Source organism: Poecilia reticulata, linkage group LG20, assembly GCF_000633615.1.
Source record: "Poecilia reticulata strain Guanapo linkage group LG20, Guppy_female_1.0+MT, whole genome shotgun sequence".
NCBI lineage: Eukaryota > Metazoa > Chordata > Actinopteri > Cyprinodontiformes > Poeciliidae > Poecilia > Poecilia reticulata.
Window position 1 is genome coordinate 22,763,820 of NC_024350.1, and position 26,255 is coordinate 22,790,074.

Consider the following 26,255-nt stretch of genomic DNA (forward strand, 5'->3'; position numbering starts at 1 on the left):
TATATATAAACAAGTCTGGTTTTGAAAGCTCTTTAGAACTGCCTTTAAAATTACAGATTAATTCAAGAATGTAACTGCACATTAGAAAAGAAGTGAGCAGTTTGAGATGGGGTTTCTTTGCTTGATGCATGCACCCTATGATGGATTTTTCATTCAACATTTTTCTCTCTGACTGCCAAAGGCAGAGTTCTGCACATTTTCTGAAATTCCTGCAGAAACTCAACCATTTTACTGCTCCAGACTTTAAAGAACAAACATCTGTAGCATGGCTACAGATGTTTGTGGGTTGTTCTTGAATGCCTCAAATTTCATGGTGACAGTTTTGACCACCCGGTGAACTCTTGGCCACAGTTGGCTTTTCCAGCATTGAAATGATCCCAAACACACAACAGGACTGGATTTGAAATAGCTAAATCAGGTTAATGTTAAGATTGTTGAATTGCTTCTGATTTCACTTTTCTCCAAAATGCATGGACTTTGTTTTCAATTCAGTTCCTTGTTGGGAAACCAACAAATTTGGTATGTTCTTCCGATAGTGATCAGAAAAGTATCCCGATACTCAACCAGGATCATGCAGACAGCCGTAAAAGCTTAAATATATTTGTGCTATATTTGTGCTAATCCGAATTTGTGTAGATGAGAGAGAATTAATAGTAAATTGAAACATGTGTACCTAATTCTTGTTTTTAAAAGAATCACCTATCTAATGGCTCAGATTTGTCTTTAAAGTCCAAAATTTGCTATGCTATTAATCCCCATAATAAGTGGCACAAACTCATCGGCTCTAATCAGAAATTTAAACAGAAAGAGAAGGTGAAATGGAGCCGTGGAAATGTATAAACATCTTTCACTGTTTCTATTAAGCCCCGCACAGAACCGGTGAAAACCAAAGACGAATGTTTCTTCACTAGTGTAAATTTCCATATAACCGTACATCCATCACTTCTACATCCCTCTGGTGTTGTTACCTCCTCTCCGGTCGTAAACTCTTCCTCCACTGCTGCAATTTGTGTTAAACTGCTGTTTCTCTTTGGTGCCAGGTGTAATTTTCTTACCAATCTCTTGGTAGATTTGCTCTCTGCTTTCTTGAAAGTGTTTAGCGAGGCTGAGGTCCAAATCGCAGTTTCTGTGACCTAAGCAGCACACGGCCTTGTGTTCTCCATGGTTTCTATAGCGTTCCTGCCGCTGTTTACTGTAAATAAACACAGCCTTTAAATGTTAGAGGCTCATGTATCACTGTGACCTCACAGACTTTTGTTTTGGCATTTCAGAGGGTTGGTGTCTGGGTAAGGCTTTTGTTTTAGGAAATTAGGCTGATGAATGACGCGGACTTGGAGATGCATCGACATCACAAAAGGTGAACACTCTGAATCACACCAGCGCTGTGGTTTTTGCAGAAACAATGAGTGAATCTGAGCCAAAGAACATAGTGACAAAGTGAGGTTAGTAACATGTCAAAGCCAGTTCTCGCAGTGTCCTTGTTTCAGAAAAGACCCTTTATTTCCAAAGCTTTGTTTTCTTTTGCTAGGGAGTAAAAGTGTGGCTGTCAGCCTGTGGCTTCACTTCCTTGGTTATTTTTCAAGCTGTTGCCCGTGTGACCTGACTTCATCTGCCTGAGCAAGCGAAGGCATCAGCTGATGGAAAAACTACAGCTGTGGTTTCTCTCTCAGCCTTTTTCAGAGTTTTCATTTTATAAGTTACTGGTGATTTGTCGTTTATAATCCATTTTTACCTTTTTCAGTTAAAGCAGTTATTCGTATAGCATCGTATGTGACCTCCAAAGTAAATAGAGCGCCTTGCAGAAGTTCCCCAAAGGTTCTCATATTGCAACCAAAGCATGCAGTGTATGTCTGGGGGGATTTTATGCGATAGATTAAAACACTGTTGTAATTGTGAAGTGAAAGAAAAAAACTACGTGGTTCTCAATTTTCAAATTTCAAAATAAATCCTGAATCTGAAAAGTGTAGCTTATATATGCATTCAATCCGTTTGAGTCAAAGTTGTTTACATTCTCATTTTGGTACAGTTTGAACTGCAAGTTTTTGCATATAGACTCGTCACATAGTTTTAGAAAATAACTGAAGAGCAGTCAAATTGGATCGATTTTGTTTTTCTGTTTTTTTGTGAGAGCGCTTAAGCGGTCCTCTAATCATATTTTCCCACCTGAGTTGGGGTTCCCTGCAACTCCTCCAGAGCCGAAATACACCTCTTGACAGTAATTTCAAATATTTAGTATTTCTACCTGAGAGATTGTGAAGTTATTAGGGTTGAATCAAAACATGATGTCCCATCCAGAAATGAAAAAAAATAAAAATACAAGTTTCTGTTTCCTGTATCTAGTAATGTGACCTTATCTCTGACTTATCAGCCACATGTTGCATGTATTTGACCGCCATACCAAAAGTATCCAGCTTTTTACGGAGCATCTAAATGTCATTTATAACCTACAAAGTGTGTCTGTATAGTTTTTCCTCCGCAGATTTAACAAACACTGTCAGCTTGTTTACTCTGAAACAGCAGCTTTGGACAGAAGCGCCTTGATTTCTGTGAGGTGATAAACTGATATGCATGCTTCACTCTGAAGTGTGCATAAAAGAACTCCACATATATGTCAGAGGGACGTGAATGATTCCAAAATGGAGTCGTTTCATTGTGGCTGCATTCCCAGCATCCACTTTTCTGCTTGCAGTAAAGATTTCTGCTGAGTAACTCGCCCCACTCCCACATTTGTAGCAGATGTTGATAAAAACCTTCCCTCGCTTTTATAAACTGTTTCTGACGTAATTGGCAAGGAATCTTAACGTGCTGATTTACAGTGGGGCAAAGTGGCCAAAAATGAAATCACTGTATTTCCGTCACTCCATTTTTTTTTTTTTTTAATTTCAGTGTGAAGCAGCAAGATGGAAGGTTTTTTCACAACATGAATCCAGAGAAAATATGCAAAAAGTAAGAATGGACTGCCAAAAGAAATTGGGTAGATTGGCGGTATTTGAGTTAGATATAGCAAATTGGAATATTGCATTTAACTTCACAAACTTGTTCCTGTCTGTGGTGTTTCTACTTGAACCAGTCAGACATCAGGTTTTTAAATAATTTAAATCAGAGGTCAACCTGTGAATACAGACATTTAATAATCAGGTAATCCTCTTAATTGCCAGTTTTTGACACCTTACTCGTAAAGATGTGCCACATCTAACTGAAATTGCTAACTAGCTGTTACCAGTTTTATACAAATCTGATTTCTGATATTTTACTCCTAAAGAAAGTTTCTGTGAAGACGAAGAAATGACTGAGATAATTGGAATTGTTTAAAGATGGAAAAAAATCCACATTTTTCTGGTGGTTAGCTCAACTTTCTGGTGTGAACTTCTTTCAGTTTCTCAGAAATTTGTAACACGACTTTAAATGTACAGAAAATATGCTCTTGCACAACCCGTTCAGCTTGTGTTTGCAAATAAGAACAAATTAACAGAGTAAAACCCAACCAGTGGTTATAGCGGCAAATTAAATATGCCTTTTTTCTGCCATGTTTGAGATTAGAAAGGACCCAAATGCAGTCATAAACTGTAGAGTCTGAGGTTTAGCTCTCAAATTATTTTGCACTTTGCCTGAGGAAACATGATCTTTAATTTTTTTTACTTTCTTCGTTTTGGGCTTTTACAACGTTGAGTTTAGATTTAAATAATGTCGGAACCTGATAATGACCAGCTCTTAATAAACTACTTGACCCAAATCCATACATTAACTGTAAATCAGTCAATCAACAGAAGAAAAAAAACATGGATGAATATAAAATCACCTATTATGTTGGTGATATCATCTGTGGAAGATTTATTGTTAAAAAAAAAAAAGAGCTGTTTCTGTGTCTCCCAGGTCCAACCCCCAACTTTTCACCATAAACCTTCACTTCCCGTCCTGCTGGAGCGGGCGCTTAACTGACTCCTAACTCTCAGTGACCATTAACAGTCCCTTTACACCTATAAGGACAAGTCGTGCTATTAACTTTGGCATCTAAAATCCCAGTGGGATCTAGCAAAAACCAATCAGTGCTGCGAGTGTAATCTATTGAAGCTCGGCCTCATCGCTCTCGAATAGATGTGCACGATGTATGATTCCTGCCGGCTCGACTGTTTTCAAATGCTGAGTGACGGATATCTTTATACTACATCTAAGAATCGTCAGGAAGTCCTACTCCAGGTGCATAAAAGCTAGAACAGCCCCCCCTCTGCACTCACACACATACGCACTTGCCCTCCCAACCTCTCCACTCACACAGACACACACTTCCTGAATTGAAAATGAAATGCAGCTGTGTTCCCGGCAGCACTGTGGATCTTGCCACTCGTCTGTTATGAAAAATATCCTCAAAGAGGAATATTCCACTGGTGCCCTCGTAAACCAGGGGACCTTGATTTGACTCTGATCCTGCGAAGAGGAGGAGGAGGGGCCAGAGTTTGTTCTGAACAAAAGTAATTAAGGGGACTTTGCTGAGTGAACCATGAGTTCGGGGAAACAAGCATGTTACTGAGTGTAAACAAGGCAGTGTCGGGGAGCAGGGGGTGGGGGGGCTGTTTTTGTGTCCCCTTTCACCGCCCGTTCCCGGAGGGAACTGTTGCTCCCTTTAATGTAGACCCAAGGGCTGTTTATCCAGATGTGGGACTTCCAGCTCCCCTAGTGGCTTTCAAGCTCCAACAATATGTCCATGCTAAACTTTTTTTTTGCTCCAGTATGAAACACACTAAATCATGTGGTTTTCATTGTTCTCACCCAGGGATCCAGGAGGGCACCCAATGCACAAAGTGTAAGAATGAATGGGCACTGAAGACCTCCATAGCTCTGCTCTATGTGCTGTGCACCCTACTCACTATTGCTGTTGCTGTTCTTGGATATAAAGGTGAGATGAGTTTTCTCTTCTGATAGTTTTTCCTTTCATGCATATTATATCATTTCGTGCATATCATCAGTGAAATCAAAATGTGACCATGCAGTAAATAGTTATCAAAAATCTGTGTAATCTATAATTTTGTTTTCAAGAAAGGCATTCTGAATAGAAACCTGAGGTTGCTTCCATGAACACTTTTGCATGTTTTCTATTTTGAGACTTTTCCGCAGAGGTTCTGTTCTTCCAGCTCACCAACGGGGAAGCTTAAATCACCGCGCATGAAAACTTTAAAGGGCTAGCACAATGACCTGTTTTGTATTAAGTCTTAGATGTGTCTAGATTTCCTCGGGGTGGTTTATGTAACCCCGTTTCCTTCCTAGCTGACTTATAAAATAAAACTGTGTGATTCAAGATAGCAGTGAAGCAACTGGTTGGTGACTTTCCCAGCTGCGAGCGTAAACTAGCCTAAAAGGCTGCAATACGGCAGGTCAAAACTTCAGCAAATGAAGTGAGAAACAGAAACGCTTACATCTGTTACGGAGGTCTCCGGATTCCAGCTACACTTGAGGTCAAGCTGCATCGAAACAAAGCAGCCGCACCGATGCGCTTTGTGTGGGTCAGTGATGGAGAACAGAGAGAAGCACACATGTTAAGTGCATAGAGGGGTCTGCGTCTTGCTGACATAACCATCTGGAGGTTGGAGTGCATTTGAACTGTGTTTCCTTTGACAGAGCAGCGCCTTCGTACAAGTAAAAACTCAATTCTAGTGGGTTCTGCTGAAGTTGCACTCAGTTCACCCGATGCCCATCTGGCAACAATTAGACCTGCATGACAACACGCAGTGTGGAACAAGAAAGACCGACTTTGCTCAAAACGTAGGGGACTGTCGTCGTACAGGCGGTCAAGGCGCAGCGATAACCTCTAAAACATGTTAAGTTCATGCCGTTTATACCAATTGAAGTAATGAGGGCACATGTGGGAATGTTTAGCACAACTGCAGCAGGGACATTACGGGTTCAAACTTGGAAAAAGACTACAGAACTGATTTCTGAACTGGAAAAAACAGAATCGGGACGTTCAGCTCAACAAAGCCTTTAAGAGGTTCTCCAGAGGTGTATGCTTGGGGGGGGTGATGGAAAAATACTGGGAGAAGGTTACGGGGTGGAGACAAATGAGCTGAATACAAAAAAAAAAAGGAAGGAAAGGCAGTCACTCAAAGCTGAAATTTAAAGGGCCTGCTTGCACAAATTACAAGAATTCAATTACTTCTTGAGGTTTGTAGGCCCAGAGATTGGCTTGGCTAAAGTGCGGAGGTCTAGAATTTGTTTTTTGTCTGCACAAAAAGGATGAAGGAGGGAAGCAGGTTTTTTTGTGTTTTTTTTTTAAACAAATTCTACTGAAATTCTTAGAGACAGTAAGGCACATGAAAAGCAACATAGACAAACAGGAAATATGGTATTGTGAACAGATTTTCCCTTTTCTCACATTAACATTTAACTTTTAAATAAAAGAAACAATTTTAGCAAATCTACACCAATGTGAGAAAAGAATTAACCCCTTGCTGAATCATGAATAACTGCAGGCTAAAAGATGTAAAAAAAAAAAAAAAAAAAAAAAAAGGATCACATCATGTCCTATTGAATGAAACAGAAGAGAAACAAAATTGCACATCTGTCTGCAAAGGGTTGCCAAGTCATTTTAAAAGAAATGCATTTGCATTGACCATAAAATGACACCACGTGGAATTTTTGGACATCCAGCTTAGATGTTTTACAAGCTTTTCACCTTCAAAAATCTCTCCAAATTGGCCAAATAACTGTTTGTTTAAAACTGTAAAAAATAGTCCCTATAATAGAATGGCAACAGTACTGTAAATTCAAAACCCAGAAAACAGTGAAGTTTCCTACTGTGGGGCTCAGTCCTTACAGTGATTGGAGTGTGATCAATAAGTGACCTCATTTTTACTGTAGGCGATATTTGATTAATCTGTTCGACAACATGGGCAAACATTTCACACATAGACCTTAGCTTAGTAGGTACACAAATGTAAACCAATCAGCCAGAAGAGCATGACTACAGGGCCTGCATAGCTGCACACAACCAGGGTGGGCTCAATGATACGTTCGATTTCATATCGTACACTTTTGAGAACAGGAACGAAGAACTTACACTTAAGTTTATCCTGGAGATTCATCAGTGTTAGAAGGTTGTATTTCCAGGAAAGGTGCGGTGAGTCGTGGTAATGGTACGTCCCCTAAAATGATTCCTGCGATTGTTATTTTTGTAACTCTAACAGATTTGAAGTCATAATTTCCAGTCGTGATTTACAGTGTATGAAGACGTGCTGAGACAGAACGGTCATGTCATACTTGGCCACCGTGAAGGCCGCTAGTGAGACAAAGAGCTGCTAACAGGAGGCCTCATTATAATCGTAAGCTCACTGAACACCAAAGGTCTTGGCTTCATGATGAGAAATCTAATATGTTTGACCTCTCGCATTTACAACGTAGTAGAAGAAAATCATTACATTTAAGGAAACAAAGTACATTATCCTCTAATTTAAAAGATTTTCTAGTGCCACAAAACCTTGAAAAATCAAACAAGAAAGTTGGAAATAAATAAATATGCCTTATGCCTTTGCATTTTTCTGTGGCAGATTGGTGATTTTTTAAACACCAAAACTCATCTTCAGAGACTATAGCTAATCAAAATTATTAATTATAAATAATAATAATTGTAAAATATTTGTACCCCCAGCAGCTTAGATGTCTCTGGTCATGCCTGCAGCTGAAAAGCTACCTGAAGCCTCCAGTAAGAAAATAAGTTGTTTTCAGTTTATTGCATCAGTGTTGATGGCCGAGGAGTTAACCTCCAGTTTATATTTTTAAATTCAAAGAAGGCAAATAGTTAAGTTCAAAGTACCAACGGTCTGCTCACTAAGAAAATTGCAGATTGCATTTTTCATTCATCTTCAAAGAAAGCCTTATGAAATAATTATGTGTTAAATAAAAGTTTGTCTTGTAAAAAAAAAAAAAAACTTCATCTGACTGGACCATTGCAAAACTTGATGTACGCTTGGAATCAATGTGATGCTAAAAGGAAATCATTTGCTTTCTAATGAAGGTATGTATTAAAACTGAATGCTACTGGGAACAATTCATAACCTCATCCATCTTTGCAAAAACCATAATTGCACCTGATGAACCGTAATCCTATGTCACGGTAGACGTGGTGGTTCCTTTGGTGAAAGTCAGTGTTCAGTTTTTCTGCCCAACGTAATGTTTGGAACTATACCCCAAAAGTTCATGTTAATTACCCCAAAGAAAAAAAACAAAAACATTTCTTCAGCAAAATTTTGGAAGATTTCTGCCAGAGGTGGATGTTCTCTTTGGAATAAAATAACTATGACTCTAAACTCTGCTCCTTAGTCTAATCTATATACTGTATATGCAAAAGCTGTTTGTCAATCTCATCCTGTGTATGAAAAACAAAAGTTGCATCAACAAACCAACATTTTAATCGGGGTGTGTGGACTGTTAGATACGCTCCATTTAATTTGAACAACAGCAATTTACAAGGCTCTGTGAATGCTCTCAGATTTATGATAAAACAATGGGGTGAAGATGAGCGCTTCATTTACCTTCAGGATGAAACTCAGGAAGTAGTATTCTTGGCTCATTTTGCGGCATTATTGTCAGTAGGACTGCAAACGCAACTTGTAGCTAGGCATGCATCAGCATTATCCTATCCCAGCATCTTGTCTTTCTGGTAAAAGGCTTTTTGTACCTTCCGTATTTCTTAGCTGCTGGGGTAAACAGTCTCCCGGTAGAAAAACCCATGCTGCTCCCAGTTGGAGGAAGTGTCCCCCTGGAGAGGCTGGTGGTAGAAGTGGGCTGCATCCCTGGAATCCCAGACGCATTCCAGAGGAAATGAACGCTGGTGTCGCCTGTGGGGGCGCAAAGAGCCTCCCCGCAACAGTGTCTGTCTCCAGTGGGTTGTCTTTGATCCATCTGTTTACTGAAGAATTCCCCCCCCCCCCACACACACACACACCCTGATGTCAGTTCCTGTCCCCCAGGGCCCTGGCCTGTGTCCCTCCATGCAGCCTCAGCCTTGGTCCAACTCACTGACCACCCAGTATTTTTGCTGAGTCATTGCTTCTTCTTCTATTTGTCTTTTCCTCAACACATACATGTGTTGTGCAATTTCTAAATTCCTTTATTCACCTCTTGTCTTTTTTTGCTTAATGTAAGCAATGACTTTAACAAAGTCTATCTTTATTACATGCCTACAAGACATGCAGATGAATTCCTGTAGTATTAATAAGATATTTTCATTGGTTCCTCTCTGAGCTCTTTTATATGATGATGTCTGTAGCTGGAGGTCCTTCTGCCTTTTAGAAGTATGATCTTATTATAACACTAAACTTTATGTTACCCCCTTTGTTTTCTTTGCAGTGGTGCAAAGAGTCGACAGTGTGTCTGAAGGTATTGCAAGCTATGGCGGAAAGATAATTGCAGTCGAGACAGATCTAAAAAAGCTTGGTACGTATTTACTAGTACGCAAGAATACAAAAGTGAGATATCGGACAGATTTCTGCATTTCAATGTGCTGGTGGTCATTTTCAGATGACCAAACGGAAGAGAAGTCCGAGAACACCACCACGGAGATTCAGGCTTTCAAGAGCAACGTCTGGACCCTGCAGAGGCAGCTGTCTGCGGTGCAGGAACACGTCCACAGCGATCAGGTCAAGCTGAGTCAACTGCAGAGCATTGGCTCAGAGATTCAGAGCAGCCAGGGCACCATTCGGGGGCGTCTCGGCAGCAACACAGCCGCTCTGCGTTCGGTAAACGGCACGTTGCAGTCTTACGGCAACATCATCGAGAGCCTGCAGGAGGACACGGCCAGACTGCAGAGGGAGCTACAGCAGCAAGTGAAACTGCAAAGCCAGGCGCTTCTCAGCATCAGCAACCTGAACCTCACTCAGGCCCAGCAGAGAGGCCTCATTGCAGCTCTGCAGCGGGTCGTCGATGAAACCAGCCAAGCAATTCACAAAATGCGCAATGACTATCAGAACCTGGAGCAGACGGCGCGTCAGACACACTCCGACGCCGAGTGGCTTCGTGGGAAAATGGAAAACCTGCAGGTCGTAGCGAGCAACGCCTCGACTCTGGCTAAAGCCAACAACGACAGCCTGGAAGACGTGGGGGCACAGCTCGCTTTTATGACCAGCCAGCTGCAGAACACCAGCAGGCTGGCTGAGGGTCATGACCAGACGCTCAGGGAGATCATGGACCGGCAGAGGGACTTCAGCAACCTCACGTCCGCAAAGTTCGACCGGGTAGAAATGCAGGTGGATGAGCTGGAGGAAACTATGGACCGTGTTACGGGCAACATGAGCCACACCACGCAACTTCTGGGAGCCATAAACTTGAACCTCAACGACTTGCGCAGCTGCTCCGAGACCATCGGCCGTCACTCAGATGTCCTGCAGAACCTTAACGACAGCGTGTCAGACGTCAGGATGGATGCATCCAGCCTGAGATCACAACAGGAGGAGCTGGCAGCCCGCTTGGATAAGGAGGTCACCAGCCTCTCTATTGTCATGGAGGAAATGAAGCTGGTGGACACCAAGCACTCACAGCTGATAACAAACTTCACTATTTTACAGGGTGAGTAATCGGGTGAAGCCTTTCTCGAACTGCTTTTGAGAATTTTTCCTAACTTAAAATTACCTTTTAAATTTGAAGGCCCGCCTGGTCCGAGAGGACCAAGAGGGGACAGAGGACCTCAAGGACCACCTGGTCAGACGGGAACCAAGGGAGAGAGGGGTGAAAAGGGACTTCCAGGAATCAGAGGATCTAGAGGAGAGCAGGGTTCACCGGGACCACCAGGTCTCCCAGGGTTAAAGGGCCTCCCGGGTGTACCTGGAAGTCCTGGACCGAAAGGTTCTCGAGGGTCAGGAGGCAGAGCTGGACCTCCAGGAGCTAAAGGAGAACCAGGACAGGCTGGTCTTCCTGGAAGAGATGGCCAGACTGGTGTACCGGGACTGCAAGGACCACCGGGCATCCGCGGACCAATTGGACCAGCTGGGGAGCAAGGTCCAAGGGGTCTACCTGGACCAGTTGGGCCCCCAGGGCCTGTGGGACCACCAGGGCTACCAGGAATCCCCATTCAAAGTCCAGCAGTGCCTTTTCCACAGGAAGAGGCAGTTCCTCATGCACTAATAGCCCCAGGTAAAACCTTTTCTCTTCTTTAAATGCTTCCAAACATTATCTTGTTCTCCAATGGCCGGTTTATGAAGATTAATGTGTAAATCTTCCCGAGAGTGACTCTTACTTGCTAGGTACTCACCTGGTAGCAAATCTCCTGCACTGAATGTGAACTGGAATATGCAGTTTGCTATTTTTAGTTAATCAAAGCAAACTCTTATCTTTGCTGATGACAACCCAGTTTCTCCAAAACTCATTCTACTATGTTGTGAGGTCGTTATTTCTTTTTTAGTTGAGAACAAATCTCTAATATTTAGTGTAATAATCTTGAAAGTCGTTCCCACCTTTTCCACATCCTTAACATTATTTGGAGACAAATGCAAGGCTAAAAGGAAGTTTTGTTTTCCACTGTTGCCACATGCATTCTCAGTATGTAAACGTTAAAGATGCAATGCAGTGAAACTGGCCGCATGCCGCTTCTGGATTAGGGGCTTCTCTAAATTTAGTAGCTTAATGAAGTGCTGAATAAAAAAAACAACCTTCCCAGCTGGTATTGTAAACTGATTCTTACTGGACTGTTTTGTAACTTGAGTGAAGTTGGAATGTACGTAATGGAGCTTGAATCTTTCCCTATGTCTGTATTTAAGCTACTATATAATTTTCCTCAAAATAAATTGTTTTGTGAAGTGACGCTTTGTAAAACTAAATTGAATTAATGAAACTATACCCTAAAAAGAAGTTAAACCATTAGCATCTGATTATTAGTGGTTGCACAATTTTCCATCAGAGAATAATCTGGTGCATTTGCCTAACTAATTATGGAATCTCTTAACGTTTTGCAGGTTGCCCTCTTGGTTGGGTGAACTACAAAGACAGGTGCTACTACTTTTCCAAAGACCTGGACAGTTTTAATGATTCAAAAGCTAACTGTGATTCACAACTGGCAACGTTGCTGATCATCAGCGACAAAGAAGAACAGGTGATGTGTATATGTGGCCAGCAGCTGTAAACACAGTCAGAGCTGCTGTTGCGAGTTCAACTTGTGACTGATTGTTTTATTTTCCCCCTCATGTAGAAATGGTTGGAGGGGCAAATAGTTGGAAAGGGCTACTTCTGGATTGGTCTGACGGACAGAGAAGAGGAGAATGTGTGGCGCTGGGTGGATGGAACAATTCCTGCTTTCACGTCAGTGTTAAATCATCATCCAAGAGTTTTTTTCTTTGCTTCCAGAATGATGTAATCCCAATTAATTAAGCGTGTTTTGGCATTGATATCATGTGCAAGTGGTGTTGTATGTTTAAAGTTTTATATCGTTACTACGTAAGCATTGTGATTCATTATGTTTCTGACTCTCCTGATTTGGCTTTTAAAGTGACCTTCTCAAGGTCTGCTTTAAGTCCATTTTAATCAACATATATTAAACTGAAATTTCACAAATATCCCAATACAATTCATTTGTAGACTATCTGCTAAACATTTATTCCAATACAAAAAAGCACAATAAAATGATTTATAAATTTAAGAAGATTAAACTTGTTCACTGAAAACTAAGGCATAATTTTCTTTACAAAACAGTTCAAACAATAGATCAAAATTATTTTAAAATGTGATCCAATTCTCTTAACATGCAACATGTAAAAAAATAAAATAAAGGGTGATAAAAATATATAGAAGACCCTAAAAACATATTAAAGCTAAATGTAGTGATCTAAAAATCCTTGTTAACACTGCAAATCTGAAGCCAAAAGTGTTCCTTTTCATATTAAAAATTTCTTTTCGGAGGTAAACTTGTGCTCTTTTTCCACCTGCCTCTCACTGTGCAGTTACTGTAACTAAAGACTGTTGTAATTATAATGTGTGATGGCCCCCTGTTGTCCACTTGCAGGAAGTGGAAGCCCGGACAGCCTGACAACTGGGGCCACAGCCATGAGTCGGGGGAAGACTGTGCAGGTCTGATCCACGAAGGTCTATGGAACGATTTCTTCTGTGAAGATCTCATTAGCTATATCTGTGAGAAAGAACTGGAGACCTGTAAGTCTGCGTCAGTGTCTGGATTTGTATTTACAGCCCGACTTGCATTTAGGCAGTCATTTTTAAGGGTTGCTCTTGTTTTTGTCTTTACAGCAAAGTCATAGCAGTTAAACAAAGGAGCACGGTGAGCAGCTCAGCTTCGTCCATCCAGCACTGATTGACTGAAGGGGCTTGTGGACAGTCTGGACGGAGAGCGGAAAGAGACGATTTTGAAAGGAGACTCGAGTGCATCATTACCAGCAAGTGCAATACAGCAGGACATCCAAATGGAGGAGAAACTGTTTAAAAAAAACAAAATCAACAACTGATTTTTCTATATAAAACATGTTATATACCTGTATTTGTACAACTAAACACCTGAATGTTTGTTTCATTAGCCAAGTTTTATAGGGAAGTATAAGGGTTATAAAGGTCAAAAGGATTGTAATTTTGTATAATTCAGAGATTACAATTTGCAAAATGATAAGTAAAAAAGAGCACATAGCAGACATACTGTCTTCAACAAAACGTGTATCTAACCTCATGAATGTGTATGTACTATTTTCATTTAAATACAAATATAATGAAGGTACATGTATATGGAAAATGCCACAATCAAATTAATTGGTGCCTAATTCAGTCAGGCACCGATTTCTTCTTTAAGGTCTCATGTGCCGATTGTGAATATAAGGACTGCAGCACATATGAGAGAAAAAAAAAGCTGTAGGTTGTTTGCTGGAGCTAATAGTTCTGAATGTTATAAGAAGTAATTATAAGATTCTTTTTATTTGGGCATAAAGTCATTTGTACCAAATCTTTATCTGGTTGTTATTGAACTCAAACAAGAGCATCACAGTAAAGCTGCATCCTAATACATTAGAATGTGATATGCAAGTTTCATTTATTGGGTTTGAAGGTGAAGATCATGCAGATTCATTGCAGAAGTGGTTTATTCTAAGCAATTTTTTATAATTTTAATAACTTAAAAATAAAAACATTACATGAATGTATTTGTCCCCGTCCTACAGTTTTGAACTTAGTACTTGAGCCCAGCTGCTATTGTACGAAATACTACATCAATCCAGCGTGGCATGGAGATAATCATCCTGTGGTTTTGATGAGGTGTAATGAAAGCACATGCAGCTTTGACGGCTGCGTTGCTGGCTCTGGAGAAAGAGTCTTGTCACTTTTCTCCTTGGCTCACGTAAGGCAATCCTGGTATTTTTCCTGTTCTTCAGGAGTTACTTGGTTTCCTGGATGTCTGGATCTGGTGGTTCTTGCAGCATTAACTCCAGCCTTAGTTCACATCCCAGAAATCTGCCTCAAACAGGTTTTTGAACTTTGCTTTAGAGTCCTCTATAGGCTGTAGTTATTCTTGTTGCTTGCTCACCTCTTTCTTCCAGTTTTTCCTTCCACTTAGCTTTCCAGTAATATTATGGGATACAATACTTTCCCTTCCTCCTCACACTAGATCCAAAGGATTTCTACTATTTGCAGGACAGCTATCAAGTCAGCAGTTTTCCGCATGACTATATGCTAGGACTTCATATATTTCAGTTAAAACCCTTTTTATTATCAGTAAACCAAAATTACACACTTAACAAAATTAATTGCCTGAAATATACCCCACTGTCTGTAATGAATCTATATTGTAAAGTATCAAGTTCTGTATTTTATAACTGAAATAAATATAATGGCATTTGAATTTACCTAGCTGTACCTGTACATGTTGGATGATGCATTTAAAGACCAAAAAAAGGTTTAAATGCTATTACTGAATGAGGGAGAAATAGCTCTTTTTAAATAGTTGCTCTGCCAAACAAAAATTAGAGAGTAAAGGAAAAACTGGCTGATCCTAATCTCAAGCCAGTCGACTGGTTCATCTCTAGGACTGTCAGTATTAATAAAACACATATGTTGAGCCTTTCTACTTGTAGAAAATGTGCTTTTTTTCTGCACTCAGGTTTAAATTACAAAACAATGAAGGGAAAACCTCACCAATAAATCCATTAAAACATAACGGCTGTTTGATTTCTGCGCAGCTTAACCGAAGTTCATCACAAACTCTCTTCGCTGTTGAAGGATTGAGTTTATTCATTTTGCACAAAAAGGTATTTTCACATTTCTTCTTAAATATCTTTTCATTCGATTTAACATTTGGTGTTTGTTTTCTCCTCTTTAACCCAGATGATAAGCAAAAAGTGTTGATTCGCTTTGATTAACCACAGTCCATGCAGATCATTGACCGACATTTTCTTTCGGGTCATTTCACATCCAGCTTTCCTGCTTCAGGTCAACTCCAATCACAGTCACTCCTTCAGCTGCACAGAAGATTGAAAAGATCTTAACAATAGCACCTTTAATAGGATATAGGCTAGCTACCTTTCTACGAGTATGGACACGTTAAAACACAAAACGAGACGCAGAACGATGACTCAGAGCGCTGACACAAATCTAAAAATGCTCTTTAACAAACTATTACCTCTGCAAAGACTCTTAGGAAGTCTTGTGGACACAGTAAACATCAAAATATTAAAATAAAGCACTAGCTGAGCCAAGCAGACAGAGTTAAGTTGGAGCTGTGCTTGCTCTAAGTGAGACGGTGTGTGGTTTAAGATTTCACATTGCATCATTTACACAAAAAGGTAAAACAAATATACACAAAAGCAGCAGCACATTTGTCTAAATGTAGATTTATTGTTGAGGTATGGTTTAACTTTTTGAACCATGATCTGTGCAGCCACGTTGTTTTTTAAAATCTGCCAATTAGTTGGGCTGAGGGACAATTCAGAGCACACAACATACAATCTTCCTTCCACGTTTCTTCTCATGTTTCCTGTCATGACGTAGCGATGTGGCTCAGTTTCTCTTCGGTGCAATGAGATGGTGTAAAGCCAGTGGGTGAATGAAGGAATCCAGATCTCTCAGAGCTGAGACACAACTCCAGAACTGTAAACATCTTGCCAAATAACCATTCAAACAGGAATTTATCCAAGTTTTCGTCGTCGTCATCATCATCATCATCATCATCATTGCTGGTTGTCAGGCAGGTTGTCAGCTGCTTCTCGGGTCCCGTGCAGTTAAGAATGCCAACAGCCAAAAAGAAAAGGTGAGATGTGTTGGGGGTGAGTGGGTGAAGCGGAGGTCAGGTGAGGATGATGTGGAGGCAGGCTGGCTCAACAGATGAGGTGGTGCCCATCTAGTCATCCTTCTCCACTATGACTTCACCGTGGAGCACCCTCCTCCTCTGCCGCAGCATGTGCAAGTAGAGCTGAGGAAAGACTAAGAAGAAAAAGAAAGCAGCAGAGAAGGTACAATATTGTCAAGACTGCGATTTGGACACAATAGAAACACCACATTATTTAAAACAAAGAAAAATGACACTGGAAATTGTGACTATTTGTGATCAGGAAAACACAGTAGAACATGTAAAGGTGCATTGTAAGAAGTGGTTAGGAAATACATTCTTATTGGGAACCTTGAAAAGGTTAAAGTCAGATACAAGTCGTCAGAAGTTTTGGGAGAAAATAAATGCTATCAATAATTGCAGTGTACTGACTTATTTGGGGAAGAATTGATGCATTTGTTATCTGTTAATAATAATATTTATTGTTGTTATTAATAATAACAATAATATGAATATGATTATTATTATTATTATTATTATTATTATTATTATTATTATTATTATTAGAAGTAGTAGTAGTATGTTACTTCATGTATTTAGTTTATCTTCCACAATCCTTTAAAAACCGTCAACAACTTGCACGAAATGAAGAAGAAAAATAATTTCAGTAAATGTGAAATGTGGAACCAAAGTGTGGTTCCATTTTCCAGTCGGACCTAATAAAATGATGCACTACCGGCGCCGGTTTTACAGAAAGAGGTTGATTTTGAGGGGGAATGAACATAGCAGCAGAGGGAGATGGATTCTGACTGTAAAGAAGATATAAGTTGCATAACCAACAGACAAACAGTTTGTTGAGCAAAGGCAAATACTATACTAAATATTATATGTTTGTTAATTTTTAGTTCATTTTTCTTCTAATGTCATTTCACTCAGATATCAAGAGTAGGGGGAACCCAAATTTGAAAGGCTTGATGGAACAACCAACAAGTTAAAGAAAGCTGGGACTACATACTCCTTATTGCCACCTAAAACATTGCTCAGAGAGAAGAACACGACGACTCACTTGGCTCTGATAACAAAGGAAACCTTAAGACTGTTCTGGAATTAATTGCTGTCAAAAATGAAAATGTTGACATTCGTGCAGAATGCAAAGTACACAAATAAAATAATTGAGAATGAGGTTCTGGATTGTCAGGCATTCGATGGTGGCGCAGCAGGAGTTCAGGCTACAATCAAGGACCAACAACATATAACTTTTACAAACACTGTCTCAAATTAACTTTAGTGGATGTGGTCAAAGCTGTTCCACAGGCTGATTCTTTGCTGTGCTTGTAATTGTTCAAAAGTAGTAGATTTGGTTCAGTCACTGAATGACTTCAGACGGGAATTATATTTTTTGATCATATATGGTAGTGGACATTTCTGACCAATGTGATTATGTAACACCCGCAGGGGGAAAAAAAGATCAAAAAAGCTAGCCTACAAATTTGGTGACAAATCTGTTTGGACAAGTGTTGCTCAGAGAGAGTTTAAACGAGATCAGGACTTTTTTCAAACAACCTTTTTCTACCCAGTCATTAGATCAAATGCTCAGTAGGCTGAACAAGTTATTTTCAGACAAGCTTTAAATCCCAAAAGTAATTCATTTCTAACAAAACTATTTACATTTGATCGTCTGTATGATTTAAATATCGATGACCGAAGGAACAAATTACTTCATTTAAGTGCCCGTTTAGGAAGTAAAGTGCAGAAAAGGTTGCGAAGACCCTCTACTCTAGCAGATCCAATTCTGGTTCTTGAGCCATATAAGGAGGTGCTTTTCAGACTCTGCAAAATAACAATTGCAATCCCAGTGAGCACTGCAACTTGTGAACACAGCTTTTCTACCTTATGTCAGTCGTAACTGAAGAGAGATTAAAAAATCTGGGACTGCTTTGTACTGAGTCTAAATGAGCTGAGGCTTTGAGTCCTCAGCTGTTTGTTGATCCATTTTCCAAAAACCACAAAATAGAGTTACTGCAGTACTAATAAATACAATGAGTTTTCTGGTCGAGCTAATGGTGTTGGAGTTAAGGTTGCACTGAAATTTAAGAATGCATTTTTAGTTTATTTTGCTAAAAATGCAACTAGCATTAAAATGCACAGATCTGAAGTTAAAAAGAGATGCTGAGTCGAATACTGCTGTTACATGTTGTCACTGAACCACATAACTAAGAGATAGAAGTATTCTTTGTTAAATATATTTATATTTTGGAACCTTCTGAAATCTATTGTAGCTAAAGCAACTGCAAATGAATTGCTGTTATTATATTGTAGTTATAAACTAAAATTTGAGATAACGATAACTTTTGTAGGGTCGTTTTTTTTCCTTTTACAAATAAGTGTAATTTCTCTTCAACATCGTAATTATGCACTACCTTATTTTGGCCAATCCCATAAAATGCCAAATGTATACAATTAAGTTTGCATTTTTACCATGACAAAATATGTCAAAATTTAAATAAGGCGTGAATATTTTTAAGGCTATGTATTGCGTTTTCCTCATGACTGTATATCAAAGCTAAGTTATGGTAATATACACACATCGTCATCTTGCCAATGAAAGCAAGGCCATTTGTGAAATACATTCAGTTTCAATGTTTGTTTCCACAGATAGTCTTTGAATAACCCTGAGTCATCATTTCAACTTGAGTGTAACTGCTTCTTCCTGTCTGAGAGTGGTGCTGTCACTCCATTCAAGATCTTGTGCTCTATGTTTTGAGCCGCTCACTACATTAATAAGGGTTTATATACATTTGCCATATCTGGACTTAAACTTGTGAGTTACGAATCTTTTGTGCCCATTTTAAAATACGACTATGGATGACAGCGGGGCATGCTTTAAATATGAAACCTGTAAAAACCAGAGATTGAATGGAATACAAAGGGACAACAAAGGAAAACCAGAGCGTAAGGAAGAAAGACAGTTGGACAGAAAGGATTGACACACTAAAGACTGAAGAAAAATTAAGGAAACAGGAAAATGCATAAGAGAGGAGAGTAAGGAAAAAATTAACAAAAGACTTTGAAGAAGGAAAGGAGAAACAAAAGAAGAAAAAACTGAGGTGGAAAGAAAAGTATAAAAGACTGAGGGAAGGAAAAAAGTCATGAGGAAGGATACAATAATAAAAGGAAGCAGGGAGGGACAATAGTTAGATAGTGGGAACAGCAAACAAAGTTTGGAAATACAAAGATTTTTCCCTATTGTCTTCTTCCATACTTATCCAGACCTGGAAAAAGCTGAAATAAAATTCCAGACTTTTGCAGTGTATGTCAAAAAACTTGTCTATACTAATGTTGCAAGGAAAATATGTAATTGTGACACTACTGCTGAATAAAATCGACCATTTTCCCTGTATCTCGACACAATGTCCCTACTACTTTCAGAGTCAAGAGTCCTTGCAACTAGTCAAATATATTATCAAAATGCAGGGTTTGAATGCATGACATTCAAAATATAGCAAACTACCAAAAAACAAAAATCTTTGCAACTACCAAAGATGCAGATATTCATCCAAAGAATATTCTACAAATCTTGTAAAAACTTTTACACTGATATTGTAATGACAAAGTGCAATTCAATACATTTAGAAACCCTCGATTGATGTCTATTGTCACCAGACAATAGAGATCCAGTCTATTGTCTAGACTAGGCTTCGAATACACAGTAGTTTCAGAAGCTTTACATGTCAATAGAGCAATCTAAAACAACCTTAGGATCCATTTTGTTCAGATTAGACTTAGTTTTGTGAGGATTTTTCAATTAGGTCATGTTTTGAAGAATTGACAAACTTAAAGGTGTAGAGCATAAGAGAAATTTCTCCTTACGTGGGATGTAGGACAGCATGACGATGATGAGGAAGTAGTAGTAGTCGAACGACACATTATATTTGTTGGGGAGCCTCATGGAGTACATTCCAGACCTGCGCACGAATGGCAGAGCAGCGTAAATGGTGAGCAGCTCTCCGACGACTCCCAGGGGGTACAAGACGATGAAGAAGTTGTATCTGCAGAACAGAAAAACAGCAGGATGTCTTTCAATTCCAGTCTAAGTTATAGGCAAATCCAGTTGAAGACAGTAAGATGAGCACACAGAGACTTGAACACACTCGCATGCATCACCATCACTTCTTTCAGAGGTTAATTTCCTTTTGATTAAAAGCCACTTGTCACAAAAAAACAACTACAGGGTACTGATATTTTACATTCCATTATTTGTCACTACTTTGCCATTTGCATGGAAGGTCAAGCTTAATTGAAAACACTCCATAGTAATTATGGGGATTAATTGATTAGTTACTTGGAGGAACTGGAAAGAGAGAAATCTATATGATATCTTCATGTTTTCACCACTAATTGCATGCATCCAATGCCTTTACCCAATTATATAATTAAAACCTTTAATTTATGCCATCCAGGGACTTAAATGTGAGGCTAAAATAGTGAACGAGAATGGTCAATGTTTATCTGTGCTTGAGCCTGCTGCGCATTAAGCCAGCCAGCGGATCATGAAATTGAAGAAAGTGCTCTGAAGTTGGAGCTGAGGACCTTGATCCAAGATATCTGCTCCAGTCAGTGATCTGGCAACTGGAGACTGTGTGTATGAAACTGGAACGACCTGTGTGTATACATGGCCTGGCAGAGTGCACTGAAAGAACTTGTTTGGTACATACAGGTGGCCATGACATTATGGCCACCTGTATGTAACAATGTGTTTTTCCCGGCCGCGACACAATGTGGCATAGATCTCCATTGGACCCCTGAAGGTGAGTCAAGGTAACTGACACAAACATGTTCCCAGCAGATCCTTTTAGTTCTCAAAGTCTGACATGAGGCCTTCACTGATCCGACTTGTTTGTTCAGGACATTTTACAGATGCTCCGTTAGATTGATAACAAGGGAAATTTAGAGCCTAAATCTACACTCTAAACTTCTTTTGCCCCTCAAAGCTTAGCTGGAGTCTTTTTCTTTGTGAAAAGATGGGGTGTACTGCTTAGGAGGCCAGATCCAATAGGAAATATTGTATTCATGAAAGTGAGTACATGATCTGCAATAATGGCCACAAGGATGTCAGGTCCTAATATTTCCTGGCAGTCACATCATCACACTGTCTCCACATGCCACATGTGGCTGTCCACTAATGCATTCTGCAGCCACGTATTTCCCAGGTAAAGACACAATCACACATGGCAATCAACCTAATTCATCAGTTCATCAATACAGTGTACAGTACTGACATTGGGTCACCCATCAGCACGTCCTCTGTATACTGATGTCCCTTCTTCGGACCATTTTTGATAACACTGACCTCAACAGGCCAGGCAAACTCCACAGAAACAGCAGCTTTGGAGAGGCTCTAGCCAAGCCTCATATCCAATGGTTTATCTGTTATATCCCACCTTCTAACAAATACTACAATGAGGACACAGCCAGTGTGTTTCCCTACATCCATCAGTGGTCATACAATTTTGCCTGATCACTGTTCTGCCAACTGTTTAGAGTTACTCTGGGCACATTGCACTCCAGCACCAAAGCTGAAAGTGGGTCAACAGGTTCATCCCATAATAAATTGAATTTCATTACAGACAAACAACCCCACCACAACTTGAACCGGCAAGTTCAAGTTGTGGAGAAATGCAAATTGTAACATTTTAACAGCATTTAACCAAACTTGTCCAATAAACGAATGTGTTTTGTGGAACAGCAGAAAAAATGACTTGTAGTGTTTGTCCTGTGGCCATGAAGTTCCAGCAAATTCAAACAAACACAGTGTGAATCACAGCTTACAGTCATTAGACATTATTGTATGCATTTAGACGGAAAATGTCATATAAGGCAGCAGTAGAAGTTCAGCAACTAAAGTAAATATAACCAAGGTTTGATTGTTGGTGTGATGCTTATTGGCATGCCAGGTCAGCAGTGATAAAAAAGCTGGCAAGTTGATCTGTTTTAGAGTGTAATAAATATAATTTGTGCCCCACATGAGCTGACCAGCAGCTCAACAGGAAGCTGCAGGGCAGAGATTTGGTTTGGCACTGTTTTATAGCAACTCAAGCCGCTGGATCAGACTGTGGCTGTAATTCGACCTCGGACAACAGTTCACAACAATAACCGCACCATGACTGGATGCACTTTGAGTATTTAACATAGTGACACTTGAATTTACACAAAGCACTATTAAAGCTGTTGTTGCGAATCAATAGTTTGGCACTGCTGAGCAGAAAATGAGGGACTTGCTGTTATGAAATGTCCTTTAAACTTTCTTTATTTCCTTTTTTCCCCTCAGCCTGTCACAGTGACACTATTTATCCAAATTTTTCATCAAATAAATCAAATAAAATGTATACCAGGGAGCCTCCAAAGACCCATCAGCTTGAAACTTGTATTACAGAAGATGATCAACTGAAAGCTGATTCATCTGTTGGGTGTAAAGATAACTTTTAGGCAAGGTATTCAGACCCCTTGAACTTTCACTCAATTGTGAACTAGAAGCAAAACGCTTGTAAACCTCAACATATCTGATCTTTAGGGAAAGGTGGCAAGAAAAAAGCCATCTGAGGTTCTGATAAAAGTTGAAAGCTTGAACAAAGGTGATTTTGTCAGGGGAGACCATTATTAAACATTATGGCCTACATGTAAAACGACGGATGTGGCAGACAGTGAAACACTGCACTAAACTCAGCAGAATTGAGAAGGAAGTCTTTTCCTTGGCATAGACAGGGGAACTGATTGAATCTGATGTCAAGAAGCTAAAAATGCAGTTCTTGAAGAAGGACAATGAACCTAAGCATACAGGCAGAGTTTGAAAAATATTCAAGTGTTGGAATTAGTCCAGCCAAAGACCAGAGCTAAATCTGAATGAAAAACTGTAAGAAGGTTGAGAAACTGGTGTGCACAGATGCTCTCCATCCAATCTAACTGAGATTGAGCGATTTTCTCAAGAATATGAAATTAAATCAGTCTCTAGATGTACAAAAACACTTGAGCTGCAACAGCAACCAGGGGTGATTCTGAGAAGCTTTGACTCAGGGACGCTGAGTACAAACGCATTTTAGAGATTTTTAGCTCTAAAACCTTGTATAACTTTCGTTTCACTTCACAGTCATGTGCTACCTTGTGTCAGTCCCAATAAAATACAGTGTAGTTGAGGGTATAACATGTCAAAAGTGAAAAGGTTGGAAAGTCATACATATTTTTGTGAGGCACTATGTCTGCTGGCAATAAGGGTTTTCTTATTTTTTAAGAAAAGGCTGCTCAATATTCTTCAATGGTGAGGAAAGCAAAGAACTTTACATGACCTCTAGAAAACACTAAAGCCCCACAATGCACTTGGGTTCCTTGAAAGCAAAATATAGAGACATTACTGGTGGTTTGAAGTGTCTCTGCAAAACTCAGATGGCCAGAAACATGATGTTTTCTGTCCTATCACTATGTACATACATCCAGGCCAAAGTCCCTGCTTCACTGTACTGTAGTATACCATGGCACGATGCAGGACAGTGGAGATTAGTGGAGACAGCAGAAAGACTCAGGGGAGCGTCTCTGCGGATGTGAGAGAAACGTCGGCTGAACATTCCATGACCAAAACAGACGGTCTTAAAAACAGGAGCAGCTGAACATGAGCCCTTCTCCGGGGGCCTGGCTCTTCCGCGCTTAAAGAAAGACGTGAAGAGCAGGGGACAGAGAGAGAATCAAGACCAGAAAGGGAGAAAAAAGCCTCCCAAAAATAATAAAGCAGATGGTCCCTGCAGGTACGACTTCAGAGGGTGTCGCAAAGAGCAACGTCTCTCTGTGGTAGTGAGTTGTACATGCAATGCCTTTCAGCACAAAGTAGTGCAAAACTGTGAACTGAAAGAAAAATGATACATATATGTATTCAGCCCTTCTAAAACGATGTTCTGTAGATCCAACCACCTTTTCCTGCAAGTCTTCAGTTAGGCCATAAATTACACCCTAGCAGATTTAGGTTTAAAGCAATTTTTTATTTTTATCAGGAAGTTTCTGCTGACTAGAAGTAAAGTTAACGTTTTGGAGTTTTGACTGGAATCTAATGTAGAATCTGAGGGAGGAGCTAAAGATTAGGGTGATGGAAAGTAAGTCTTTCCATCACCCTAAAAGACCTATGAGTCTTTACCGTTCTCACAGCTAAGTCATGCTATGCTATGCTAGCTATGCTAATTTGTACTGGTCTGCCATATAAAATCTTAGTAAAATACATGAAAGTTTATGGCTGTGACATAATAGAATGTGGAAAGGTTCAAGTCATATGAAAGTGTTTGGTGGGCTGTTATTCCAGATGGCTCTCTCTGTTCTATAAGACGTGTGCTTGGACTGCTATCAGTGTCAAAACACTAATGTCTGCGTCTGATGTTCCCTCAGACGTCTCTGGTTACAGGTGAGAAACTGTGAGGGCGGATCACCTCGTCACGAGTGATCACATGCATCGGAAGGATAGCATGACTTCCCTCTACAACTGGAAGCATTCCTACATTTTTAGGTTCTACCTGCTGATAGTTAGGGATGCAAACGTCCAAAGTTGGCAAATAGGCAATTTAAAATGCATGCAGGTTATTTCTTCTGTACAGTGTGAGTAGTTAGCTCCCAAGTGATGGATAACTGCTGTAACGAAATGCAATAACAAACACATGCATTATTTCTTTGCGAGAGACAGTTGATGAGTAATACACACACGAATGTACCATTACCAGACCAGACCAGCATGCTTGCAAAACGTATGCAGCACCACAATATTAAATCGTTAGAGACGGTGTCTCCACCTGGCCCATTTGATGAAGTACGGCAGATGGTGGAGCAGGTTGAATGTGTAATAAGAATATCTGGTAATTTCTGTCACAGTCCACACGACCAGGAAGAGGATTACACTTTCTTCGTTCTGGATCTTCAACAAAATTTACAGGTTATTGTCCATTATAGTATTAAGTGCTGGTCCCAGACATCTTACGCTGACGGCAAATACTTTGACACTTTACGGATAATTCTAAAGGCAATATTTAAAAAAATTTTCAATTACAATTGATTTACCTCCAGAAAACAGAGATACACCAACAATTCAGAGTTTATCAAAATTGACTGATGATCAGCCGTTCAGAAATAAAAATAAATCATGCTTAAGCACTATGAGTTCAGGCTGATAACAATCTAGATCTAGGACATACCAGGAAAGAAAAAAAGAAGGAAGTAAATATCAGAGTAAGGAAAGAGACTAGGCAGGAAGGAAAGAAAAATGAAATCAAAGGACATGAGGTAGGAATAAAGGGAAAGAAAACAAGGAAAGAGAGAAAACAAAGAAAGATACAAAAGGAATGAAGGAAGGAAGGAGCGACGGACCAGTAGGGAAAGAATGATGGACACAAGAGTAAACTATACACATATAAGCTTTCAATTTATTCATAAAAGGCAAAATATATTTCTTTTTACTATTATAGTGCAACTTCAGCACTATTTTAATTTCTTCCTGAAAGAAAATTGAAAAGCAACACGTCATTGGGGAAAAAGTTATGTACTGGCCAAAGTGAACTGCAGAGGTTTCAAAAAGGTACTAAGTATTGCTTCTTTGCATACGTGTCATTGCAAGAAATAATTTTTTAAAGCATACCAACAAAAAAGCAGATAAGAGACACTACGCCAAAGATCTGAGGAGTACATTTCATGCGTCGTTTGATTGGAATGAATATTTACCTGTCTGATGCTACTGGTGATGAACCAAACCATGTAAATCCTTGAACACACTTGAACCCCAGTTACAATCACGGAAGTTCTCACAATTCCTGCAGCAGAGGCAAAGGAAAGATATTCACAACCTGGGAACATACAGAAGTGTGTGAAATAGGATCAAATAAATAAATAAATGAAGTCAATCCTCACATACCAACGGCACAATGTCCCACCTGGATGACAAAGACGGTAGCAATTGGAGTTAACGATGTCTTTCACTTATTAAATAAAACTTTATTTAATATAT

The 26,255-nt window shown here is 39.7% G+C and overlaps 2 protein-coding genes across 3 annotated transcripts in view; one reads left to right on the plus strand and one right to left on the minus strand.

Moving 5' to 3' along the window:
- The window catches only part of LOC103456871 (collectin-12), a 34,566-nt gene extending 19,535 nt beyond the window's left edge, over positions 1–15,031 (plus strand). For both annotated transcript variants that reach the window (XM_008396696.2, XM_008396697.2), the window contains exons 3-10: positions 4,772–4,894; positions 9,340–9,426; positions 9,511–10,554; positions 10,633–11,118; positions 11,937–12,073; positions 12,170–12,279; positions 12,980–13,125; positions 13,219–15,031. In XM_008396696.2, coding sequence (XP_008394918.1) covers positions 4,772–4,894; positions 9,340–9,426; positions 9,511–10,554; positions 10,633–11,118; positions 11,937–12,073; positions 12,170–12,279; positions 12,980–13,125; positions 13,219–13,229 — 2,144 coding nt within the window. In that variant the 3' untranslated portion in view covers positions 13,230–15,031. The remainder of the gene's footprint in view (positions 1–4,771; positions 4,895–9,339; positions 9,427–9,510; positions 10,555–10,632; positions 11,119–11,936; positions 12,074–12,169; positions 12,280–12,979; positions 13,126–13,218) is intronic.
- Positions 15,032–15,176: 145 nt separating this feature from the next.
- hacd1 (3-hydroxyacyl-CoA dehydratase 1) overlaps positions 15,177–26,255 on the minus strand; it is a 14,446-nt gene continuing 3,367 nt past the window's right edge. Inside the window, exons 3-7 of the mRNA XM_008396698.2 lie at positions 26,163–26,181; positions 25,973–26,061; positions 25,051–25,172; positions 20,102–20,280; positions 15,177–16,386 (exon numbers count right to left, since the gene is read on the minus strand). Of these exons, the coding sequence (XP_008394920.1) occupies positions 16,304–16,386; positions 20,102–20,280; positions 25,051–25,172; positions 25,973–26,061; positions 26,163–26,181 (492 nt within the window). The 3' untranslated portion in view covers positions 15,177–16,303. The remainder of the gene's footprint in view (positions 16,387–20,101; positions 20,281–25,050; positions 25,173–25,972; positions 26,062–26,162; positions 26,182–26,255) is intronic.